This window comes from Lytechinus pictus, chromosome 17 (assembly GCF_037042905.1).
Source record: "Lytechinus pictus isolate F3 Inbred chromosome 17, Lp3.0, whole genome shotgun sequence".
NCBI classification, from domain to species: Eukaryota; Metazoa; Echinodermata; class Echinoidea; order Temnopleuroida; family Toxopneustidae; genus Lytechinus; species Lytechinus pictus.
Genome location: NC_087261.1, coordinates 2,960,860 through 2,985,145, shown reverse-complemented (window position 1 = coordinate 2,985,145; position 24,286 = coordinate 2,960,860). Strand labels below are relative to the sequence as shown.

The 24,286-nt window shown below is 35.9% G+C and overlaps 1 protein-coding gene across 1 annotated transcript; it reads right to left on the bottom strand.

Annotated features, from left to right (window-relative positions):
* Positions 1 to 2,619: 2,619 nt before the first annotated feature.
* On the bottom strand, positions 2,620 to 10,598 carry LOC129281006 (uncharacterized). The gene is made up of 4 exons (XM_054916994.2): positions 10,514 to 10,598; positions 9,771 to 9,848; positions 7,871 to 7,958; positions 2,620 to 6,927 (listed from the first exon to the last, which is right to left on the bottom strand). The coding sequence occupies exons 1-4, from the start codon at positions 10,578 to 10,580 to the stop codon at positions 6,708 to 6,710; spliced, it is 453 nt and encodes a 150-aa protein (XP_054772969.2). The 5' UTR covers positions 10,581 to 10,598; the 3' UTR covers positions 2,620 to 6,707.
* Positions 10,599 to 24,286: the final 13,688 nt, after the last annotated feature.

Here is a 24,286-nt window from a genome sequence, read left to right as displayed (position 1 = left end):
GGATTATTGTGAGTTTAAAGCAGCGAAATCAGAATTTCTTTGCAAACTTCCTTGTTTATACAAACCATTCTTTTGTTAAGGGTCACAGAAGACCAAAGAGGAACTACATATGAAAAAATATCATGAAAACAAATACGTTACCATTCGTTGGATTTTAATTATTAGCAATTTGGCATCGTTTATGAAATTAAGTAAAAACCTCCCTGTGTATAGTATTAAAGCCCCCTAATGCTTTGGTAAAGGGTCAATGAAATGAATAAGGACACTGCATGGAGTATTATCTTACATTTTTATGTGAAAGAGTAGTGGTCATGGTACATTTTTTCAACGATTAAAATTGAAATTAAACATATCTTCGTTCATATTCCCATACACTGTACCTCGGTAATGCAATTATTTTATTCTTAATATGGCCCATTGAGAAGTATACTTATCAGGAAATACATATTAGAAATATTATTTCTGGGAATTTCTGGCAGACTCGATAATTGAGAAGTGGATTTAGATACAAAGAGGAAAAATATGCACAAACATTTTGTTAAGATCAGATTAAAATATTTTTTAAGGTTTTGTTTAATTTACGATTTACGAATAAGTATATGGCAATATAATTATGTGAAACCAAAAGATTTCTGAAAAGTTCTTTGCCAAGTCTCACAAAATTGTTAAACAAATATTTTGCTAAGTGAATTTTTAATTTCTGTGAAAACTGTGCAATACTGTTTTTTTTAATCTTATATTCCAATTTTCTCTATTAAAACTGCCCCATTAATGTCCATTTTCTTTGTATATTTATTGTGAACTTTAATTATATCATTTCTTCTTATATCATATTTAGCTGGCATTGTGTAAAAAAAATGAAAATTCAGTCTGTGACCGCCAATCACGTTTTACTTGTAATAAATCTGAATTGAATTAATTACGATAATTTTTATTGCAACTATATATTTGCATATATGATAAATTTAATTTCGACCACTTATCAAGGCTAGATTCAGGGTTGATTATGCTGATCATAAGGACTCAATGCTTTCTGTTGAAGCAAACACAATGAGGATGTTGTGGTAGGTGTATCAATATTTCTTCAATTATTTAATTTCTACATTATTTGCAGAACAAGGTGACATACATTTAGGTTTTATGATGACCTTCAGCAATTATTCACATTGCTGTGAAATATGAAAAGCTTTTACTCCCACTGTGCAATAATTTTATGATTTATAAAAAAAACAAAAAAACTTTGAGCTGATAATGATAAATTTCTGTCTTTATGGTCTTGTTGCTGCATTAGGAAAATAGAAAATATGAAGATATATATGAGATATGATGTTTATAAGTTTATGCATGGTATCTATGACACTAGCATAGACAGCATAGACCTGCTTGTTCGAAGTAAGGAAGGGTGGGAGGACTAGACCCGGGGGGGGGGGCACTCAGTATATAATGCATAGTGGGTATGTGCCGCGGAGGGGACCTCCATTTTTACACTCCAATTTCCGTTCCGAGGCATAGCATTTTTGTCTTATTGAGAAAAAGTACAAAGAAAGCCGCTCCAAAGCATAGCATTTTCTTCTTCTCGAGAAAAAAGAAGGAAAAAATCCGCTCCAGGGTTTCGCATATTTTCCGTTACGCCGTTCTGGTCGCAATTTTGGTGAAAAGCGGCCGCAGTTCGCTGTCCGACCATCGCATCTGCGCTAGCGCGCCCGTCAGTCGTGCCGCCGGGCTAGCTGCATGCACGTTCCATCGGGATGCATACGCACTCGCACGCAGGCGACCCGTTCCAAGGACCCCCGTTTTCACAAACATTTGTAGTTCCGAAGCCCGTTCCGAGAACCCTCCTTTTTACAATGAGCCCGCTCCAAGGCCCCCGTTTTTTGTCTCGCCCGCGGCACACCACTACCACTTGTTTGGTCGAGTGCCCCCCCCCCCCGGATGACTAGAGGCCATTCCCAGAAACTTGAGAAACAGTATGCAAGGCTTGATGTAAGGTAGTTCTTCTTTTCTAATCGAGTTATTAGTTCTTGGAACAGTCTACCAGAAAATGTGGTTTCAGCACCTTCTGTAAATCCCTTTAAGAATCGACTTGATAATCACTGGAAGGATATTGCTTTTGTGTACGACTTTAAGTAGGCTAATGGACTTTATATCTTGCCACATGCAACTACTTGCCATGTGCAACTACTTGCCACATGCTACTACTTGCCACATGCAACTAATTGAAACTGATAGTGTAGAGCATACTGTTTATTCCCTTGGACCGATGAACAGGCATAGTCCTACAAGCATCGTTGGATAAAGGTAAAAGTAAGTAAAGTACATTCTCCCTCACCATCCCACAGCTTCCCATCGCAGAGGGCGTACTCGTAATAACCTCTTTATCATGGTTGGACACCATAGACAATCGATGTTGGGCACCCATTTGAAAAATCAAAACTCATCACACTCAGATCTACTTGGATTATTCATATCATCGCATGTAGCAAATGCAAGAACCGGTGTCTTAGAAAAAATGAAACTGCCTTCTGCACTCGATTCAATAACCATGGTAACACATTTAAACCGTTATCTATGACGACACAGGACACTCCCATACTTCATCGAACTTCATCATACTTCATTGAACTATTCACTGAATTTACTGGAATTCTATCATGAAGAAAATGTCGTTAAAACACTCAATATGCAGCAGCCGATCTTGGGCTCATATTTCATCCATTTTTTTTTTTCATTTTAAAATAGTTAAATATTTTTTTTCTGTTTAGCACTTTCTCCATGTTTGTATTGTGTTTTAATATCATTTTTTTAAATCAAATACCTGTTATTTTCTCAGATAATCTATCATTAGACATAATAGGCTTAATTACTATACAGTGCGTATAAAAACAGTTTACATTTTGAAAAAATTCTGTAAAATTATACATTTGTAATATCCTAAAGGTTTTTCCACATTGAAACATTGGTACAGATCCATTCAAGCAAATGACGATGCAACTGTCGAAAAATATTTCCGCTTGAGTGAGCAACACTTACTTTTGAAAAGTTAGTGAAAAATGATTTGCGCAGAACTTTGAAATACTTATGCGAAAAAAAGTAGACCTTAATCATGAAGAACACGTGGAATTTAGCTAGTAAAACTAATTTGAAGATATCTTTTACCGTTTTTAACTTTGAAGAATGCATTGCGCCCCACCCCACTCCCCCACACACCAAGGCCATCGTGGCGATATTTGCCTTACACTGAACTGTGATTTACATGAAATTGCTAAGGCTTGATTTTCATGTTGTTAATCATTGTCAAGCTCGGAAAAAGTGTGGAGAAACAAGTATTAAATGCAAAATCAAATTTAAACCAACTTTAAAGTGATAAAAACATAGTGAAAAATGCTGGAGGTGGCTGAGATAAACTTTTGTTCAGATTTAGTTATGTCCACAGATCTAGCTGGCTCAAAAAGTGTAAATGTTGTGCTAATTGTTGAAATATCAATTTTGGTGGCAAAATTGTTACAAAATGCTTTCAATGTATCCATTTGATTTCAATTGACTAAAAATACAAGGGAAATGTATGAGAAATGTTCCGCAGGGTAAGTTTGATTTTGCCCTTTCCCCTTGACACAGCGTGAAAACGAGCATTTCTGCGGAAACATATTTCTGCGAGCTTTACAAAAATGGACAGTGCTCAGTCAAGTGTAACATTCTGTCAAAACTTTTACCTTCATTGGATAGATGAGACCCAAACCCAAGATTATATGTGAAAAAAAATTACCCACATGTTGTATATTTTTTAATTCTCAGGGCTATTTCAAAGTGTAAACTATTTTTGATACGCACTGTATAGGCTATCGGTGAACTGTACGTAATTCACCCATTTGGCTACCGTGTATTTTTTAAATAAACCATTCTAATCAATGAGTCTTTCATTCATTCAATTTAAGTTTAGTTCAGTTCAGTTAAATTTATAAATTTTCTCAACTTAAAATTAATATACAATATGCACAAGAACGAAAATTGCATGTATAATAGAAAAAATGGAATCTACTGAAAAGTTTATAAAAAAGTTGTCATTTGTAGCTGTCTGTAAATCGAGATAGTATACATAGTAACAAAATTTAATGAAAATTACGTTATTTGTATATCGCCCAAACAATACTACAATATTGAAGATAAGTTAAGGTAAGACTATTATAAATACATTTAAGATAACTTGTTATGTGGCAAAAGCTACTTAGTTTCAAAAGAATACACATTTTTTTAAGGATCTTGTTACCAATAATAGAACGGTGGCTGTTATTGGAAAATGAATCATTTGAACATGTAGAAGTAATTCCAAGAATATTAGTGGTTTTCGGAAGACTTAAAGGAATTCCATTCCTAAATATGTTAACATAAGAAACAAAATGTTTTATATGTTCTTTACTAAAATATGTAACAGTTGTCTTATCATTTGCTACAAACAAATTAGTAATCTTCATAAAATTATTAATTTGTATTTTACCAAGCGTATCAAAATCACAATAAGAAACAATTACGTTCGTCTTATCTGCAAAGAGAACAAAATGGAAATAAATAGTAGCATTGCATAATTCATTAATTTATATTATACCAGATAAGTCATTTTTAGGTTGTTAATACAAGCTAAATATGATTTATGTATTAGGTAAAGGAGCATTCACAGTCTATGTTGGTAATTTGGAAGATAAGTAGGTATTCTGTAATATCGCTGTAGAAAATCCCAGACTGACTTGGGGAAATATGTACATTGGTCAGTTGGTTATAATATTGTTGCAGATTTTGTGGTAATATACGCGTTGGCTTCACTGCAAAATCGTTTTTAATGCCTTCGAAGTACATGTTGCACCATAGACTTCATCTTAAATCCGTATAATTTTTTTGTTGCTCTGCATACATCCTTAGACGAAACATTTACTTTTATTTGAAAACAGGTTAAGACAAAATCAATACAAATTTAAGTGCCATCGAAACGTCGTTCGATAATAATAGATCTCACAACATAGTAATAGTATTTAGTACCGCTACATGCATGCCATGACAGTCACGGCCAATATATAGTAAAAAAAAATAATTCAATGAAATAAATATATATTTCCTAACCTCCATTGCCTTTGAAATGTTTCTAAACAATACATTAAATGCATAGAAAAAAATTGCAATGAATTAGATTTAAACATATGAAGCCTTCAATGTCTTCGAAATGTCTCTAAATAAGTCATTATTATCAATAACACAGTACAAAAATTACTAAATTAAATACAAATTTATACACAAATATTTACGTGCATAATGTTCAAAATTACGGCTGATCATATTCCATTTAAGCGGCATTTACATAATGCCAATGATTTTCATGGGGGTACTTTCACATAAAGAAAACACATGCATATAAAACAAAATAAATCATTCAATATTTTGAAGGTCAGTAATTCCGAAACCAAAAACGAAGTTAAGTTTGTTATTGCCGAAGGTTCTACAGTCCCAAAATTAAGTAAACTCCTAATAGTTCATTGGATAATTTGATAGTTTTGACCCTTACTATACATTTTCGGACTGTCGAACTTTTGGAATAAAAAACACTTTTATTGTCGGATTTCCGAACAACGAAGTGGCAGCTGCATAATGCCACAATTGCTCAGAATATGCTTATTGCAAAATAACAAACTTTCGGAAAAAACAACCTTTGAAAGGTGAACGTTAAAATTACAATAACCAAACTTGTATTTTATTATATGAAATATGAAATATTTTGATTTTCTCGTCATTGTCATGTGAAATGAAGTTTCATTCCTCCCTGAACACGTGGAATTCCATTATTTTAACATTTTGTGCTTCAGGCAAGGAGGTCCTAATCATCAAATTCGTAAAAATTGAAATATTGTATAATTCAAACAATAAAAAACAAAAGAAATAGTGAGTGAGTGACATCATCGACTCTCTCATTTGGATGTAACTGGCTCGTTCATATAACTATTTTGTTTAAAATAAGCGAAACTTTGAAATGTCATAACTTTCTTATTTTACATCCGATTTTGATGAAATTTTCAGCAATGTGCTTGTTAAATTTTTCACTTTTTATTCAAATCAACATTTTTCTGAGGTGGACTTGACCTCTAAAGATGCAGAACTGGGTCCCGTTTCATAAAATAAATTGTTGTAATAAAAAAATGACAATTTATATAACAAATTTACCATCAGCCAATTAGATTAAAGGATTTCAGTACCTTTTAATTGTTATTGTAAATTTGTTACTATAACAGGTTTTATGAAACGGATCCCGGATGCAACACTGGGAGCACATATTTTAAGGTAAAACTTTGTACTTCTCTTGAAGGTTGCAAATAAGCACGAGGGTTCATTTCTGCACCTAATGGGTGCTAATCATAAGTTATAATTACCAACAACTTGATATTATTTATCGCCATATTGTTCAAATGCTTGTTTCCATCTCGTAAATAACACATTTTCTCGTTTTGTTATGTTTTTTTTAGGTTGACGTCACATACTCTCATCCATGTTACCCCCCCCCCCCCACCCTTTTCTTGTCGTGACAAGAACTCAACACTCCATCATGTCCTTGGAGAAGATGGCGCACCATGCGGCAAGTAAGCTTCCCTGACCAGTTAAAAGAAAATTGCCCTTTAGTCTATTCCCCACCGTGAACTGTTCCGATTTTGATACAAAACAACCCCCCAAAATTATTTTGCCATCTCATACACGTGATCATCTTCTTGGGTTACTTGATTCATAACTCGTTGTTGTGTTACTACGTTTTGGTTTTCATACGAACTTTCCTCAATCTTTGGAATGATATTACTAGTTCCTATAGTTTCATATACTGATTCTTGGGTATCACGTGTCATCAGATCCATATAAGGCTTATCTTCTTGTTCTGGTTCTGCTTTTGACAACTGGAGCCTGTTGTATAAATGCAAATAAGACAAATAAGCAGAAGTGTTATACAAGTAGTACCCTGAGGCTCTAGCCAAGGTCTGGCGGTTGACATTACCCCCTTACTCGCGAAGCAAGTTAGGACTGCGCTCGTCATGCAGGTCCAACTCGCTATGCTCTGGATCATAATGGACTAAGTGCAACCGCCAGGCCTCGTCAAGATGATATACAAATAGGGACTTCATAATCATGAAAGGACCCCCTTCTGAAAAAATCATTCAATCTAAACAATTTTTGAAAGGGATAATTCCTTTGTCCTGAAAACTGTCATGATATGCCATTTTATATAGCTTACTCTTACTTTCGATGCAAAACCGGTATTACTTTTACAATAACAAGACTTTTCAAGAATCTCCTATCCAACCTAGACCTGAAATGAGAGCGTGAATAGTCCACCTTTCAAGGAAATTGTCCCATAGGTGAGCTTAATCCTGACTTCAAGTCGGGAGGAAAAACTTAGAACAGATAGAGAAAATTATCGAACAAGGTTTCATGATAACAATTAAAGGAACAACAGTGGTATGAAATTTTAAAACGTTAATCGAGAGCAGCTCCTTCATTTGTCGTGTGGTATAAATTGATAAAAACTCCATAATAGTTCCTGGTTCCTTATCCAGAGTATAATTTTTTTTAATTATAATAACACATGCCTACGATAATTATATTTCCCCGCCACCACACTATAATACTGTACATATACTTTTGTCAAGAAACGAAATTCCTCCATTACGTTTCAACACGTTACAGTATTAAAAAAAAAGGAAATGTATTTCAATTGTCAAATGGAAAGGTTGATCAAGATAATCCATAACGCATGCAGGCTTATATCAGGATTCCTTATGTGTGAATTACCTCCTTTGGAGGAACAAATTCTTTATTTTTCTTAATAAAAAAATAGAAATTAAAGTACCTCTTTCTTCGAAACACTAGTGCAGTCAATAATACGACGACTAGTATGAAAATAATCGCCGCTCCACAGCCGACTCCCACATACAAACCTGGTTGTAGTAAACACAAAAGGATACATTTCTAGCAACGTAAAATGTAATTCAAAAGGGAATTTTCGCAACCACTGCGCAAACGGAACGTAAAGGGATGGTCCGGGCTGAAAAAAAAATCATATCTAAATAAAAAGAGTAAATTTCACAGATCAAAATGCTGAAATTTCATCAAAATCGGATAACAAATAATGAATTTATTGAATTTTAAAGTTTATCAATATTTTGTGCAAACAGTTCTATGCACATCGTCATGAATATTCATTAGGTGGGCAGATGGTGTCACATCTCCACTTTCATTTTTCTTAAGTTATACATGAAATCATAAATGTTTCATCTTTCATTCATGTGTAAACGATGTGTATCCATTATTATGAAATAAGTTGTGACAATAAATAACTAATGCACTTAATCAGTTGTCAAGCCACTTGTTTAGTTCTTGGTAGAAACATTTTGAATAAACCTAATTTCATATAACAAAATACAAAAGAACAAGTGGCGATATGACATCATCAGCCCACCTAATGAATATTCATAAAGACATGCCTAGAACAGTTTCACCGGAATAATGGAAATCTTTAAATTTCAATAACTTTGTTACTTGTTATCCGATTTAAATCATCAGCATTTTGCTCTGTGAATTTTATTCTATTTATTGAGGTATCCATATTTCTAGCCTGGACCATCCCTTTAAGAATCTATTGTTAAAAGCCCTTCATGACAAAGAAGCCTTTGTCGGAAATTGGTGAACCAAAAACAGCATTGTCGTCTTGTACAATGGACGGACGATATATTTGCATATGTTGTCAGCTCTGAATCTAACGGTTCACCCATTTTCGAATGACCTCTAAGCTGTATATTGCAACTTGACAGGTTTTTAAATAGATTCTCAATGTTCATGAAAGCATCTGTCAAGTATTTACAGTATCATATTTCGCCCCTTTAGCTACCACTTTCTTTCCCTTTTATACTTTTTTTAAATACCTTCATTGGTAGTGATTTGTTTTTTTCGACATGTTCGAAGCCTCCAATTTCTACGCAAGTGCGACATTCCTAATACCCCTTTCAAACGGGCCTCTTCATTTTCCCCCGTCGAACTTCAATCTCCGTCACGCATTTCTCACTTCCCCGGCGAAGAAAAAATGCTTTCTCACCGACATTTCTTCCCCGGCGAAAGTCGATGGGCGATTTTGCTCGGTCGGAAGTGCAGACCCGGTGTCAATGAAGGCGCGTGCTTTTTTAATTTTATGATATCGCACATGATCGTACTCTTTTCTTTAATCGCAGATACCTATTAATATCGGTAAAGTTTTGGCGAAGACAGCCGGTAAACACTTCTCTTGAACTTGAACTTTATTGAAAGAACGCGTTTTGGCCGGTGGGGGCAAATAAAGGCTTAAACATATCACATGTAGACTATATAAAGGTTTAACAATATCATATCGGCAATTATTATACAAAATACAACATATATACATGTGCCATTACTTCCTGGACACTGATTTACAAATTTATCAGCTGGAAGAAAGGGAAGTGTGCAGAAATTCCATACTGAGATGAAAGCGTTTTTCCTAAACGGGTACAGAATAATTGATACAAAAATAAAACAGAATGTGAATGTTTGACATCATAATTACAAGAAGTTGGCAGCAGGCATAGCGAAAGGAATGTACTTATCTAAATCATGAAATTATTGTTGTTAATATGTAAATGATTAAATGATGTAGATATATCAAACACGATTTAATGAAATCAAATTGATAATGACAAATCAGTTGAGACAACTCATAAGCGCCAAATCAGAGTATTTACCTGCACCATTAGTTGATACGTCTGCTGATCCATCTTCTTGCATAATACTTGGGAACAGTGTAGTCTCCATGTTTACTACTGTTAGAATACAATATATAAGAAAAACTAGTTTTTTCAAATAGCAAACACATTCTGGGAAAACAGTGCTTGATTATTTATCCCACTCTTTTGACAGTTGTCACGGTTCAGAATGTGGATTATTTTTTTATGATTGATTTCTAGAGATCTCAGGTAAAGACAAACTCTTTCAAAATGTTCAAACATAGTTTTATGCCTTCTAGGTAGTATAATCATAAAAGTAAACATTGAATTCAATAGGAGCGTTTCATCAAAATTATTTTGTTACCATATCCAGGATATCTGACAACTTTCGCTGATTTATTTAGCCAAGTAACACTGATAAATAAATTTAGGATTAAAAACAAATCCGACAAGTCTCTTTATGAATCTCTCCTCAGATGACAAAGTTCTTTTACTGAATTTGAAATTACTATTTATTAAATTCCATTGTTTAAAACGATTTCATCTAGATTAAACATGTTAAATGGAAAGGATGAGGTCCTTAGATAAAGTTGACCACATTCTAAGGTTGAAGTACAGTGCTTTGTCTGTTGTCATCTCCTGACATGTCACCTCTCTTAAAATTGCAGAATAGACGACGGCACTTTTATTTTTTTTAATTAAGAAAACCTTGTAGTAAGGGTATCATCGGTCAATTAAAATAAAACATTCATCGAGTTTACCTGGTTCTTCGGTAGATGGATCAATCAATAGACCAACTGGCATGGTATTTGGAGATGCAGTTGTCATACTCACTGTTGAATGCAATCCTGATCGGGGGAAAAATGTATATTTATATATATATATATACTGTATATATATATATATATACATATTATATCAATAATTTGGAATGACATAAGTTTTCTGTTTGGGTCTTAAAAGGTTAAATCTAATAAATAATGATAATGACGAATAAAAAGCGACAAATCATCAGCACCTAATTCTCATACGAATTCTCCATTTAGCATAATACTTTGACTCCTGATACTTGTACGATACTCGTTTTTCCCTTTTCTTTGTTTTACTACATTATTTCTTTCATTTTAATTTGTAATGTAACTGATTTTATCTTGACCTATTTTTTCCCTTCTCTTCTTGTTATGAAAACCCATAATGCTCTTTGTTATATTTTATCATTTTTACTCTACACACTAAGAAAAATAGGTTCAACTTAAGAATTCATAAAAACAATCTAAAGTGAACCAACCGGAAGTATTAAAGACAAGTCCAACCGAGGTATTAAGGACAAGTCCATCCCAACAATAAGTTTATTTAAATCAAAAGCGAAAAATCCAACAAGTATAACACTGAAAAATTTATAAGAATCGGATGTAAAATAAGAAAGCTATGCCTTTTCAAAGTTTTGCTCAATTTTACTAAATAGTTATATGCACATCCTGGTCGGTATGCAAATGAGAAGACTGATGACGTCATCCACTCACTAATTCTTTTATATTTTATTATATGAATTATGAAATATTCTTATTTTCTTTTCAATGTCAAGTGAGACAACGATTCGTTCCTCCTGAACATGTTGAATATGCATTATTTAGTACTATATGGTTTATTCAAGTTGGTCCTTATAGTCAAATAAAAAAAACGATATATTGTATAATTCAAACAATAAAAAAAAAGAAATAATGAGGGACATCATCGGCTGTCTCGTTTGTATGTCACTGAGTAGAGCATAGCATAGTGTAGGCGCGTCGCACAGTGGGCCAGGAAAGAGCAAAAGTGCGCCAAAACTGGTTTTTGGTCATGAAACAAACTTAGTTTTTTTCATATTCTAAGCAAAGATAAGAACCAGTAGAATGTCTCCATACAATATTTATCCATGGAATTGATTATTAGTTGCCCATTTTATTCAATATTACCGGAAAATGACCCTTTACGGCTACCGCATGTGTAAATGACACGTTTTTAGAAATTTCACTGTTTTAACAAAACGGATTGCTTGATTTATTTCTAATTCACGGTAGTTTTTTGTTGAATAATTGTTTTAAGTGATCGGAAATTTTCAAGATAAAATTATAATTCCTTCAGAGGTAATTTTGGACGAAACCATTTGACAATGGGGGGTTTTAGCAATTTTTATTTTCATGAGCATTTCTTTTACAAATTGCTGCCGAATGCTGCGCTGTAATGACCTTAACTACCACAAGTGTGTGTTCTCTCTGCGACCCTTTTCACCCTATACACCAATGACTGTATATCATATAACCCATCTACTCACATACTTAAATATGCAGATGATACGGTGATAGTCGGATTAATTGAAAATGAAAATGAATTGGATTATATGGATCTATATGTATGTATATATACTATCTATACGTTCGAAAATTGGTGTAAAGCAAACTGTTTACTCGTTAACTCCAAGAAGACAAAAGAAATTGTCTTTGACTTCAGGCAAAATAAATCCTTTGAACCCACTGATAGACCAGTACATATAAATGGTGATATTATTGACAATGTTGAATGCTATAGATACTTAGGAACGGAAATCGACAGTAAGCTGTCGTGGGATGCAAAGTCGAAATGCACTTTGACCAAATGCAATCAACGGTTATAAATCCTCAGAAAGTTAAAGTACTTTCATGTAAATGATAGGATCCTGTATCTATTTTACCAGTCGATCATCCAGAGTATCATTACTTTTGATTCAATCATCTGGTTTAATTATGCAAAACAGAGAGATAAAATAAAGCTTAGAAGACTTGTTATAGCAAGCCAGCAAAATAATGAATAACACTGTTGACTTAGATGAAATCTGTAAAGAAAGATTGCTTTCGAAAGCTCTCTCCATCATGTCTGATCAATCTCACCCCGTGAATAGCCAGTATATTCAATTAAGAAGCGGACGAAGACTGAAATCTGTAAAAGCAAGAACCAGTCGCCGCATTAATTCGTTCGTCCCTTTCTCCATAAGAGTTGTCAATGAAATACACTAGAATAAGGAGTGTGGTTTATCTGTAGAAATAAAGAGAAAATGTAGCAGACAACTCTGCAACTTACATGTCAATAGTAATTGTAGAGTTTTAAAGATGAGAAAGTAGGGAAGATATGTCCCTTTTATCTCTCGCTGTACCCCCCCCCCTCCCGCCCGCGACTGCATGTCTTAACTTAAAAGGAGGAAGTATTGAAATATGTAAAACCAAGATATAGCTACAGCTTTTATTGATAATAAATAATGTTTAATACGTAATATTTCACAACGTTTATACCATAAAAACATAAAAAATCTAATCAACAAATAAATGAATGAATAAATTACTGAATAAATAACAAATGCTCAATAACTATGCCAGTAAAGTCATCGATTTTAATATATACATTACATGTACTTTATAACTCTGTACAATCACGATGATGTTCGCCGTATTTATCACAAAAATCGTTCCAAGTTAGTGTCCCATAATTTATGCGCGTGCCGAACGTTGCGGGTGACATTAAACAAACTCCCCGTCGCGTGCAGGGAGAGAGAGAGAGAGAGAGAGAGAGAGGGGGGGGGGGGGGTGTCTGGCTCAAGTGGAAGGCTCTTGTGACTGGTATCTGCCTAAAATATTTTCGTTAAATATACGTTTAGACAAGACATATCCACTTCCAACTTCATTTTGATGTCAAACTGTTCCATCCCGTGTTCCATATCTGATATGCTGTCATCCTGAGAAGATTAATTCTTAAGGTAAGATTCCCGGATAAGATTATTAATTTGTTTTATTGTTAATAAACCAAGTAGGGGCAACTGTATATCGCTATAACACACATGACTATGGATGTAATAGGTCTCACGCAGTTTTCTGCCAAAATATGAAAATGTGTATAGGACAGAGATGGGATATACGTGGGCTCTATGTATACATATATAAGTTGCATTATCATTATTAGTATTTATCCCCCAAAAGGGTTTGTAACTTCACATACACGTATGAATTCGTTTATCTCTTGGCTCATTCTAAATTTGCTATAATTGTTAGTTTCGATTAAGAAGGAATTGTATATTATCATTTCAAGGATTGTTTGGATTGTGACTCTCATTGACTTTATATGTATTCCACAGACTAATGGTAACATGTGATATTGTGATTAGTAGCAAGTTTTTAAGAGTACAACAATCACAGCCTCTTCCCCCTGATGTTCATAGTATGCTAAAAGATCCTCTCACCAAAGACATAATAGTTGGTTCGATAGCAGAGAGAGACTCTGATTCGGAATAACTTTGTATAGGCCGTTCGTGAAATAGGTAGGCCTTTTAGAGCCTTGTACTGATTAACCTGCACAGGACCCGGGTTCTATTATTTATCATTGGAATAATTATTTTAAAGGTTTCACTGTCAACTTCTGGTATCAATCCATTTTAATTCATGTAGGTGTGGTTAATCATTGTACCCAGGGAATAAAAATACTCCTTTGCATTTTTTCCTACAATTTCACTTTGAATTTTACAATTCCGGATTCATGGTAGGGCGTCCTCTTTAAGCGATACTCAAGTCACCAATTGAATTGTTTGCACATACTTTTCTTGTTTGTTTGCCTGTTTGTGTGTTTGCTGTTTGCTAATATGCTTAATTCTTTCTGAAATTTCTCTAAAACTAGTTTCTGAAGATTTGAAACTTATTGTAGAATTAGAAACATGTAATTTCTTCTCAAATGTTAACAGCCAATCAGAAAACAGTATTTTAACGACGTCATCAATATTTGAAAATACTTTTATTGAATTCTACGGGTGAAATTACCCCCATCTACCAAATTTTATCGTACAAATGTGTGAATAATGGGTTTTGGCGCACTTTGGGTTCATTCTGGCCCACTGTGCGTCGTGGTCTAGTGGTCTCGCCTTTTAAACAGAGGGCCGTGGGTTCGAATCCTAGCCACGGCGTGTTTTCCTTCAGCAAGAAATTTATCCACACTGTGCTGCATTCAACCCAGATGAGGTAAATGGGTATCGGCAGGAAGTAATTCCTCAAAAAGCTGTGTGCACCAGAATCAGAAGCCTAGCTTAGCCGGGTAATAACAATAGCAGGGCCCGCTGGGCATGCTGGGAGAACAGTTTTCGCAAGTGAAGTAAATATGCCGTTATATTTATTAGGTGATCTGTCAATCGACAGATCAACTATTAATTTCGTAAGAATTTTCTTTTTTATTTCTTTATTTTCCGCCCTTTTCTTGTTAGCACAAAATCTCCAAGTCTACATCACCAATTATCTTTAAAATATCATCAGATATGGGTACTTATCATGTGATGTGTATAAAACAAGTTCAAGGTCAAAAGGTCATCATGGCGTCATTTAGACGTCATTTTGTAAAATTACATTATCAATCCTACCTTCACTATCAATTATAAAAATCAACAATATTTACTTCACATTAACTTCAGGTTAATGGTCAACTGTCCATGTCCTCAAAGGTCATGTAAAGGTCACGACGTGCGCGTACAAGCGCGTCAACATTTTGAAATGCTCAAAATCCCTTTTTGACCAGAGGTCATTTTAAGCATTTCAACAATTTGCGAGCGCGCACGGTTCCGCGCGCGTTCTCGCGCGTAACGGCACCATACAACATAGGATAGCCAATTTTGTTTATATCATCCCCTTGTCAAAAACATGTCGCAATCTTGGAGTTATCTTTGATTCTCACATGTCCATGTCCAACCAGATTACAAACATTTGCAGATCAGTTCGTTATCAATTGCGCAATATTGGTTTCATAAGAAAATATCTCACTCGCTCAGCAACAGAGAAACTGGTACATTCACTCATTTCTTCACGATTCGATTTTGGTAATAGCCTCCTTTACAACTTACCAGATTCTCAACTTGGAAAATTGCAAAGGTTGCAAAATGCAGCTGCGCGTATTGTAACTCTATCTAGCAAGCGCAGCCACATCACCCCTATATTGAAAACTCTTCACTGGTTGCCCCTGAAGGAACGCATAGTCTTTAAAATCCTTATTTTGATTTTTCATATAGTCAATGGAACTTCCCCCAGTTACAATAGGTCTTTGATGCATCATTACCAACCCTCAAGAAATTTACGATCCTCATCATCTAATCTCTTACAAATTCCAGTTGCTAAGAAATCATGCGGGGAGCGGGCCTTTGCTCATGCAGGGCCTGTTACAACCGATAATGTCGCAGCGACGCATAATGTCGCAATTGCGACATTATGCGTTCATTGTGACATTACGCGTTGGATGATTTTGGCATAATGTCACAGTCAACGCATAATGTCGTAGCTTAAATTACTAACGCATAACGTCGCAAGTCTTAACGCATAATGTCGCATCGGTATTTTATTCAGGATTCGATATAAGATATGTTTTCACTCAGTAATTTGTTCAAGCTCTGTCATTTGAACATTTTAGTAAGTGTGTTTCGTGGGACAGGCGCGAAAACAGGGGGGGGGGGGCATTATTGAATTCATTATGATGAAAAGTGGTCACTTTTTAAAGAATTAATATTTTATCGTTGTTCATGACATTTTAGAAAGAAATTATATTTCGTATTGTAACTCGGAATGTACCGTATGACAATAATTTTATAAGCGATAGGTCCTATACCAATTTCCTCCGGGGGAGAGGGGAGCACGTGATAAATTAAAAACGCGTTGGTTGGTAAGTAGCGTGAGGGGGCAGAATTAATGCCCATCCCCGGAAAAAGTGAAAACCTTTCTTTCTGACTGAAGAGTTTCACAAAATTTAATAAAATGTGCACGAAATCATGAAATATTCACACTCCTCCTCACAGAAAAAAATATGCGTATGTATTTCCTAAAAAAACCCGGGCATTACAATGTTTTACATGCATTGAAAACCTATTTTCGTTTCTCTTTTAAATAACAAGAGCCCCCCGAGCAGTGGCGGCACCATGATCTTAAAACTGGTGGGTGGCAAAGGAAAAGAGGGGGGGGGGAATTATTTAGCATTTTTCACAAAATGGAGTGTGAAGCGCGAGCTGAGTGACTAGGGCGCTGGATCCAACTAGCGGGTCCCTGCTTGAGTCCAGGGGCAGAGCACGCATACGTGTTTCTAATACAGTATATATATATACAGCGGGATTTCGCCAAAAGGGGGTGAGGCGCAGAATGTTTTCATTCATGTTTTCCCGATCGTCCGCCGCAAGCCATTTCTTGCTGTTGGTTTATAAATCGAGAGAGTAGTCCCAACTAAAGACTGAAGTCTTAAGTACACTTAATTAGCTTTATTCTTACAAACAAGATAGGCTATCTCACATTGCCTAAATAGATAATGAGAGCGCGAAGCGCGAGCTCAACTTTTTGGATATTTGATTCATTTAGACCAAAGCAATGAACATTCTGAACAGTTTTTGGCAGTATAAGATATGCGAGCGAGAATCGCGCGCTAAATTTTTTAGATATTGATCGCACATTACGAGTAACTAACAATGCAAAATATAATTTCTTTATTAAAATGTCAAAAACAACATTGAAATGTAATTAAAGTTAGATTTAACTTTCAGTTAGATGACTTTACTCTCTTGTAAAATAAGTTAAATTGCATGTATAGCGGTATGCACAGATGATTGGTGGTATGCGTATACTTGCGTTTCACTATTATAGTCCACACATTAAAATTTTTCAAAGTCCACCCACTTCTCCTGACAATGATTTTGATACTGACCCCCTCCCCTGCATCCACACCTGCCCCACCAAACACGCTCTTAAAAACATTCAGATGACAGAGCTTGCACAAATAATCAGTGAAAAAATATGTTATGTCTTATATTTAACTCGAGTCCTGAAGCGAATACCGCTGCGACATTATGCGTTAAGACTTGCGACGTTATGCGTTAGTAGAAAAGCTACAACAAGCTACGACATTATGCGTTGACTGCGACATTATGCGTCGGACGCTCTTGTCATAATGTCGCAATCTGCGACATTATGCGTTGGTGTGACATTATGCGTTGATGCGACATTATCGGTTGTAACAGGCCCTGTTACAACCGATAATGTCGCAGCAACGCATTATGCGTCGGACGCTCTTGCCATAATGTCGCAATCTGCGACATTATGCGTTGGTGTGACATTATGCGTTGATGCGACATTATCGGTTGTAACAGGCCCTGTTACAACCGATAATGTCGCAGCAACGCATAATGTCACACCAACGCATAATGTCGCAGATTGCGACATTATGGCAAGAGCGTCCGACGCATAATGTCGTAGTTTTTCTAACGCATAACGTCACATGTCGCAACGCATAATGTCGCAGCAAGTTGTCAACGCATAACGTCACATGTCGCAACGCATAATGTCGCAGCGGTATTTTCTTCAGGACTCGAGCTACAGATAAGATATAAAAGTGATTTGGAAATCAGGATTACTCTTTGTATGGATATGGATATTTATCGGTTTATTGCCATTTCGTCTACTGCCTTTTTCCCACTATTGCATGGTCTGATATCATTTCGTCTACCATTAGTTAGTCAACAATCAACAAAGTCCAATAACCATTTCGTCTAATTACCATCTCGTCTAATAGCCAGTTGGTCTAATAGCCGTTTTATTAATTATCATTTAGTCTAATTGTATTTTTTTTCAATTGGTCCAATTTCAACTTTGTCCAATATCATTATATACGTCTATTACCTTTTGGCCTAATAGCCAATTGGTCTAATAACCACCTGGTCTACTCTCATTTCGTCCATGTTCCACTTGATCTAACTTAAGTTGGTCGATCACTTTGTCGAAACCCATTTCGGCTAACAATCATTTGGTATCGTTGCCATGGGTCCAATCAGCATCTTGTCCAATCATCATTTCGTCCAATAGGCATATTCGTTTCATCTTATAACCATAATGGTCTACTGGTGCTAGACCTCTACGGTGACTATATGTATCATTGCCGACTTGTTGCAGTACTACTCCTGATTTGTGGTTAAAATCAGAAAAGGGAAAAGAAGGGGAAAGAGAGGAGGGAAAATGAGGAAAAATAAGAGGATACTGAAGAGTGAATAAAATAGGGTGAAGTGAAGACTTGGAAAATAAAAAACAAATCTTTCAAGCTCAAAAGAGGCGCGATAGCTCAGTAGGTAGAGCGGGTGGGGGGGGGGGTTTCTGATTCCGGTTACCCGGATATGATTCCTAATTGGTGCATAAGTGTCCCTTGGAGAAGACCTTAAGCCGTAGGTCCTCGGGTTGCTTGCTTACAAGCAATCATGCTTTCTTAGCAGCAGGTAAAAAAAACCATGTACTATATAGGCTAAAATTTTCGCTCGCGCTTCGCGCTCTCATCCACATCCACTTCAGAATTTTTATGCATATCGCTTGAAAAAGTGCATTCATCTCCACAGGTTTTTGAAAATCCTCATATTTAAAAACAAGTGGAATGCCTCTGGCCGTCTCACCTGCATCACGCGATTCAATATAGCAGCAGTGCTGATTTTGAAAACTACTATAACTCGCACAAGATGTTCAGTGATACTTGGTTACTCTTATTTCCACGTTTTATGAACTAGACCCATACACTTGTAGAGATATGATGGTAATTCAACAAATACCCCCAACGTGGCCAAAGTTCATTGACCTTACATGACCTTTGATCTTGATCATGTGACCTGAAACTCGCACAGGATGTTCAGTGATACTTGATTACTCTTATGTCCAAGTTTCAAGAGAAAGATCCATCAACTTTCCAAGTTATGATGGTAATTCAACAGATACCCCCATTATGGCCAAAGTTTATGACCTTTGACCTTGGTCATGTGACCTAAAATGCGCAAAGGATGTTCAGTGATACTTCATTACTCTTATGTCCAAGTTTTATGAACTAGACCAACACACTTTCAAAGTTATGACGGTAATTCAACAAATACCCCAATTTGACCAAAGTTCATTGACCCTAAATGACCTTTGACCTTGATCATGTGACCTGAAACTTGCACAGGATGTTCAGTAATACTTGATTACTATTATGTCCAAGTTTCATGAATCAGTTCTATAAACTTTTAAAGTTATGATGGTAAATCTACAGATACCCCAATTCGGCCAAAGTTCATTGACCCTAAATGACCATTGACCTTGGTCATGTGACGTGAAACTCATGCAGGATGTTCAGTGATACTTGATTAAAATTATGTATAAGTTTCATGAACTAGGTCCATATATTCTCTAAGTTATGACGACATTTCAAAAACTTAACCTTAGGTTAAGATTTTGATGTTGATTCCCCCAACATGGTCTAAGTTCATTGACCCTAAATGACCATTGACCATGGTCATGTGACATGAAACTCAGGCAGGATGTTCAGTAATACTTGATTAACCATATGGCCAAGTTTCATGAACTAGGTCCATATACTTTCTAAGTTATGCTGTCATTTCAAAAACTTAACCTCAGGTTAAGATTTGGTGTTGACGCCGCCGCCGCCGTCGCCGCCGCCGCCGCCGCCGCCGCCGCCGGAAAAGCGGCGCCTATAGTCTCACTCTGCTATGCAGGTGAGACAAAAATGGGGATGGAAATATAGTCACTCTAAATGTACTCAAATATCGAGGGGCACACGGGTGAAGATTCGAACCCGGCGTGCGGAAAGTAACTTTAAAAATTTCACCAGAAAAATGAAAACAAGTTACCAAGCAAACTTTACATATTAGACCAAGTGGCATGTAGACGAAATGAATGTTAGACTATCTGTAGTGGAAATTAGATCAAGTGGAAATTGGCTGAAATGGAAATAAGACCAACTGCACATTAGACCAACTGAATATAGACCAAATGAATAATGGACCAAGTGAGGATTAGACCAACTGGTATTAGACCATCTAGTATTAGACCATCCGACTATTAGACGAACTGGTATTAGACCAAATGCAATTAGACCAAGTGACAATAAAATACAGACGAAATGGCAACTAGATCAAATGAAAATGAGACCAAATGGCAATAGTCCAACTGGGAATAAGACCAAGTGGCTATTAGATCAAGTGGTCATTAGACCAATTGGTTATTAGACCAAGTGGTCATTAGACCAAAAGAGAATAGGACTAAGTGGGTTTATCACGAATGTTGTTAGCCAATCTGGTGATTAGACTTAGTTATAATAGACCATCCGCCAGTAAACCAAAAAAATACCGGAAATTGGACCTATTGGTGATTGGACCATGGCAACGATACCAAATGATTGTTTGCCGGAATGGGTTTCGACAAAGTGATAGTCAACCAACTTAAGTTAGACCAAATGGAACATGAATGAAATGAGAGTAGACCAAGTGGTTATTAGACCAATTGGCCATTAGGCCAAAAGGTAATAGACGTATATATATGATATTGGACAAAGTTGAAATTGGACCAATTGAAAAACATACAATTAGACTAAATGATAATTAACAAAACAGCTATCAGACCAACTGGCTATTAGACGAGATGGTAATTAGACGAAATGGTTATTGGACTTTGTTGATAGTTGACTAACTAATGGTAGACGAAATGATATCAGACCATGCGATAGTGGGAAAAAGGCAGTAGACGAAATGGCAATAAACCGATAAATATCCATATCCATACAAAGAGTAATCCTGATTTTCAAATCACTTAATTCTCTTTCTCGTGTCTCAAAATACTTAGTAAAAGAATATTTTATATCTTATCTGTAGCTCGAGTCCTGAAGAAAATACCGCTGCGACATTATGCGTTGCGACATGTGACGTTATGCGTTGACAACTTGCTGCGACATTATGCGTTGCGACATGTGACGTTATGCGTTAGAAAAACTACGACATTATGCGTTGACTGCGACATTATGCGTTGGTGCGACATTATGCGTTGATGCGACATTCCCGACCTTTCGTTTGAGGACGCGCACGCTTATTTACGACGGTAGTTGATTTTGGAAGAGACTTTTTGGGCCCGTCATCGTGGTCGTAAAACTCTATCCTGCAATGCAAATTGTGTGACATGAGATTTTTTTATTCGTTTCGCATCTGCGACGGAAACATTCAATATGCGTTTCGTGTGCAAAATTCTGGTTGCTACTATGGTAACAGCGATATACATTTGACTCCTCCTAGAGCTCGAGAGGCCGCCCGGGGGGCCCACTTCCATTGATTAGTGGATACCAGGAGCGACCACGCGTAAAAGGGGACAGAGTGGGCAGGTACGTTATGTATAGGCCTATGTAACGTATTAAGGGTGTGAAAACGATGTTTAAAATGCTGAAAAGGGGGATATATATCCAATACTTGTAGGGTTTCACAAGTCAAATACTTGTTAAGAGATGCATTTTCATAATCTGGAAAAGAATTGCTTCCCTTGTTTAGGGTACTTTTCGAAACTTCATGGTCGTGCCTGGTATCCTTTCATCAATGGAAGTTGTCCCCCCGGAATTTGAATCTTATCCCCCATTTCTGGCGAAAGTAAAACATAATGCCCATTACATCGTGTGCGAGAGGCATATCTTTTGTGTAGAAGGAGTAAACAAAGGAAACAAAAGAAACGAGTTCAAACGTATTGCATTATGTTGTGCACATTATCAACGCGTGCGAAATTTTCCGCTGGAGAGGTTGATCTGACCCATGAAATCAATTGCCAGTGATCCACCAATAATCTACATTAAATGTAATATCGATTCGATGGACTGTAATGATCTATATCTATAAGCCTTCATTCAGTAAGTTTTTCCTCACTCAATATGGACTCAATTTGTTTGAAAAACCACTTTCTTATCCATGTCATAATCTATTTTAGGTCCTGCATTTCGAATATCTCCAGCCATCAGTCGTAATATACATGCATGTATGGTGGGTGTCCCGGAAAAGGATTTTGCACACGAAAAGCAGATCTGTAGGGCCTGTAACCTCCCTGTAACACAAAGCTTAGCATTGATTGTAGAGCAGTTTTCTACGTTTGATTCTATTGACTATAATGCACAATCAATCTTAAAAATCAAGTGTATGATTAAGCGTTAACTTTTGTGTTAGGAGACCCTAATATTAGCGTTCGTGAGGATTGCGAAAGGTCCCAAATTATCGGTTGTAACAGGGCCTAGCCTGTGGAATTCTCTCCCTAATAGTTTGAAAACCCAGACTTCAGTGACCACCTTCAAGGGCAACCTGAAAACGTACCTGTACAAAAGTGTTTTTTGATTGACATTGACTTATTGTTCAGACATGTATTATATGTAAATAGTTTTGTTCTGCTCTGGAGCATCTAATCAGGATGGAAAGTGCGCTATATAAATCTTATGTATTATTATTATCAATGAATTGATAATATAATTCTGAGTAATTTGATCCCTTGATCATTCTTCTACAACAAGTAATAACGGAATTAGCCTCCACCAAAGTTTACAGCATGCCCGCGCGCGCGCGCGCACTAACCATATATTTTTATTTTTATTTATTTTGTTTTATTTACCCAGGGTAGTCTCTTCAGTATACAACTGCTTTACAAGAGAGCCCTGTTCAAATGTTAACAATAAAATATTACAATATCATACAATGTAAAAAGAGTAAAACATTACATACAATATACAGAGAAAGCAACTATAAAAACCAGAGAACAACAAATTATACCAGCATGATAAAAAATAGAAATACTAAAAATAGAGTAATACAATAAAATCAGTTAACGCCAGTTAACGTCATAATGGCGGTCTTATCTTCGATTTTTTATTAACATCAAGTAAAAAGAAAGAAAAAAAAATGCTAAAAAGGTAAACATATATAATAGTAGACCGGCCAAAACTATTTTTTATACTTTGGACGGCAAAATTTGTTAATGCTTGCTAATGCTTGGCATCCCAGCTAATAGTCTTGCAAAAATACCCAGGAATAGCGTACGGCCGGATGCCAAGCGCAATTTTGCGTGAAAGTGTCATTTTTAGCGTAAAATCTGAAAGAATGTCGAAAATCACGCATTTTGATATTTTGACGGATTATTTTAATATTCTTGATTATCTTTGATATGAAATTATTTTTATTCAGAGTTTCAAATTATAAGTTTCATAAATATGCATTTCAAATTTGAATATTGCACACACACATATGGCACAGGGAAACATAAAACCGCGATTTCCTCAAAATAAAAGTTTGTGAAAACTATCAATAGTTTAAAGTTTTTTACGCAACTTAAATTCTTCGATTTAAATGCGTTTATCCATCAAATGTATAGTAAATGTCCTAATGCCACAAATATTAAAAGAATTTTCAAGTAAGATGGAATATATCTCATTTTATGTTATCCGAAAGGAGACAATGTGCATTTTACCGGGTGCGCATTTTGAAAGAAAAATTGAAAATACCGTACATTATGTACATAATTACATGTATAAGTACATACTAAAGCGAGTTTTTAATTGCATGTATAAGTACACACTAAAGCGAGTTTTTAATTGAATAGCACAATTTGTCAATTCTTTGCATCCCAGCTCAAATTCTTGCGGAAATACTGAGGAAAAACGTACGGGCGGATGCCAAGTGCACTTTTGCGTGAAAGTAT

Coding starts and splice junctions, on each gene's coding strand:
- LOC129281006 (XM_054916994.2), bottom strand. CDS start 10,580: ATGACAACTGCATCTCCAAATACCATGCCAGTTGGTCTATTGATTGAT. Junction 7,959..9,770: donor CGTATCAACTAATGGTGCAG/GTAAATACTCTG, acceptor TACTACAACCAG/GTTTGTATGTGGGAGTCGGC. Junction 6,928..7,870: donor CTAGTGTTTCGAAGAAAGAG/GTACTTTAATTT, acceptor TTTATACAACAG/GCTCCAGTTGTCAAAAGCAG.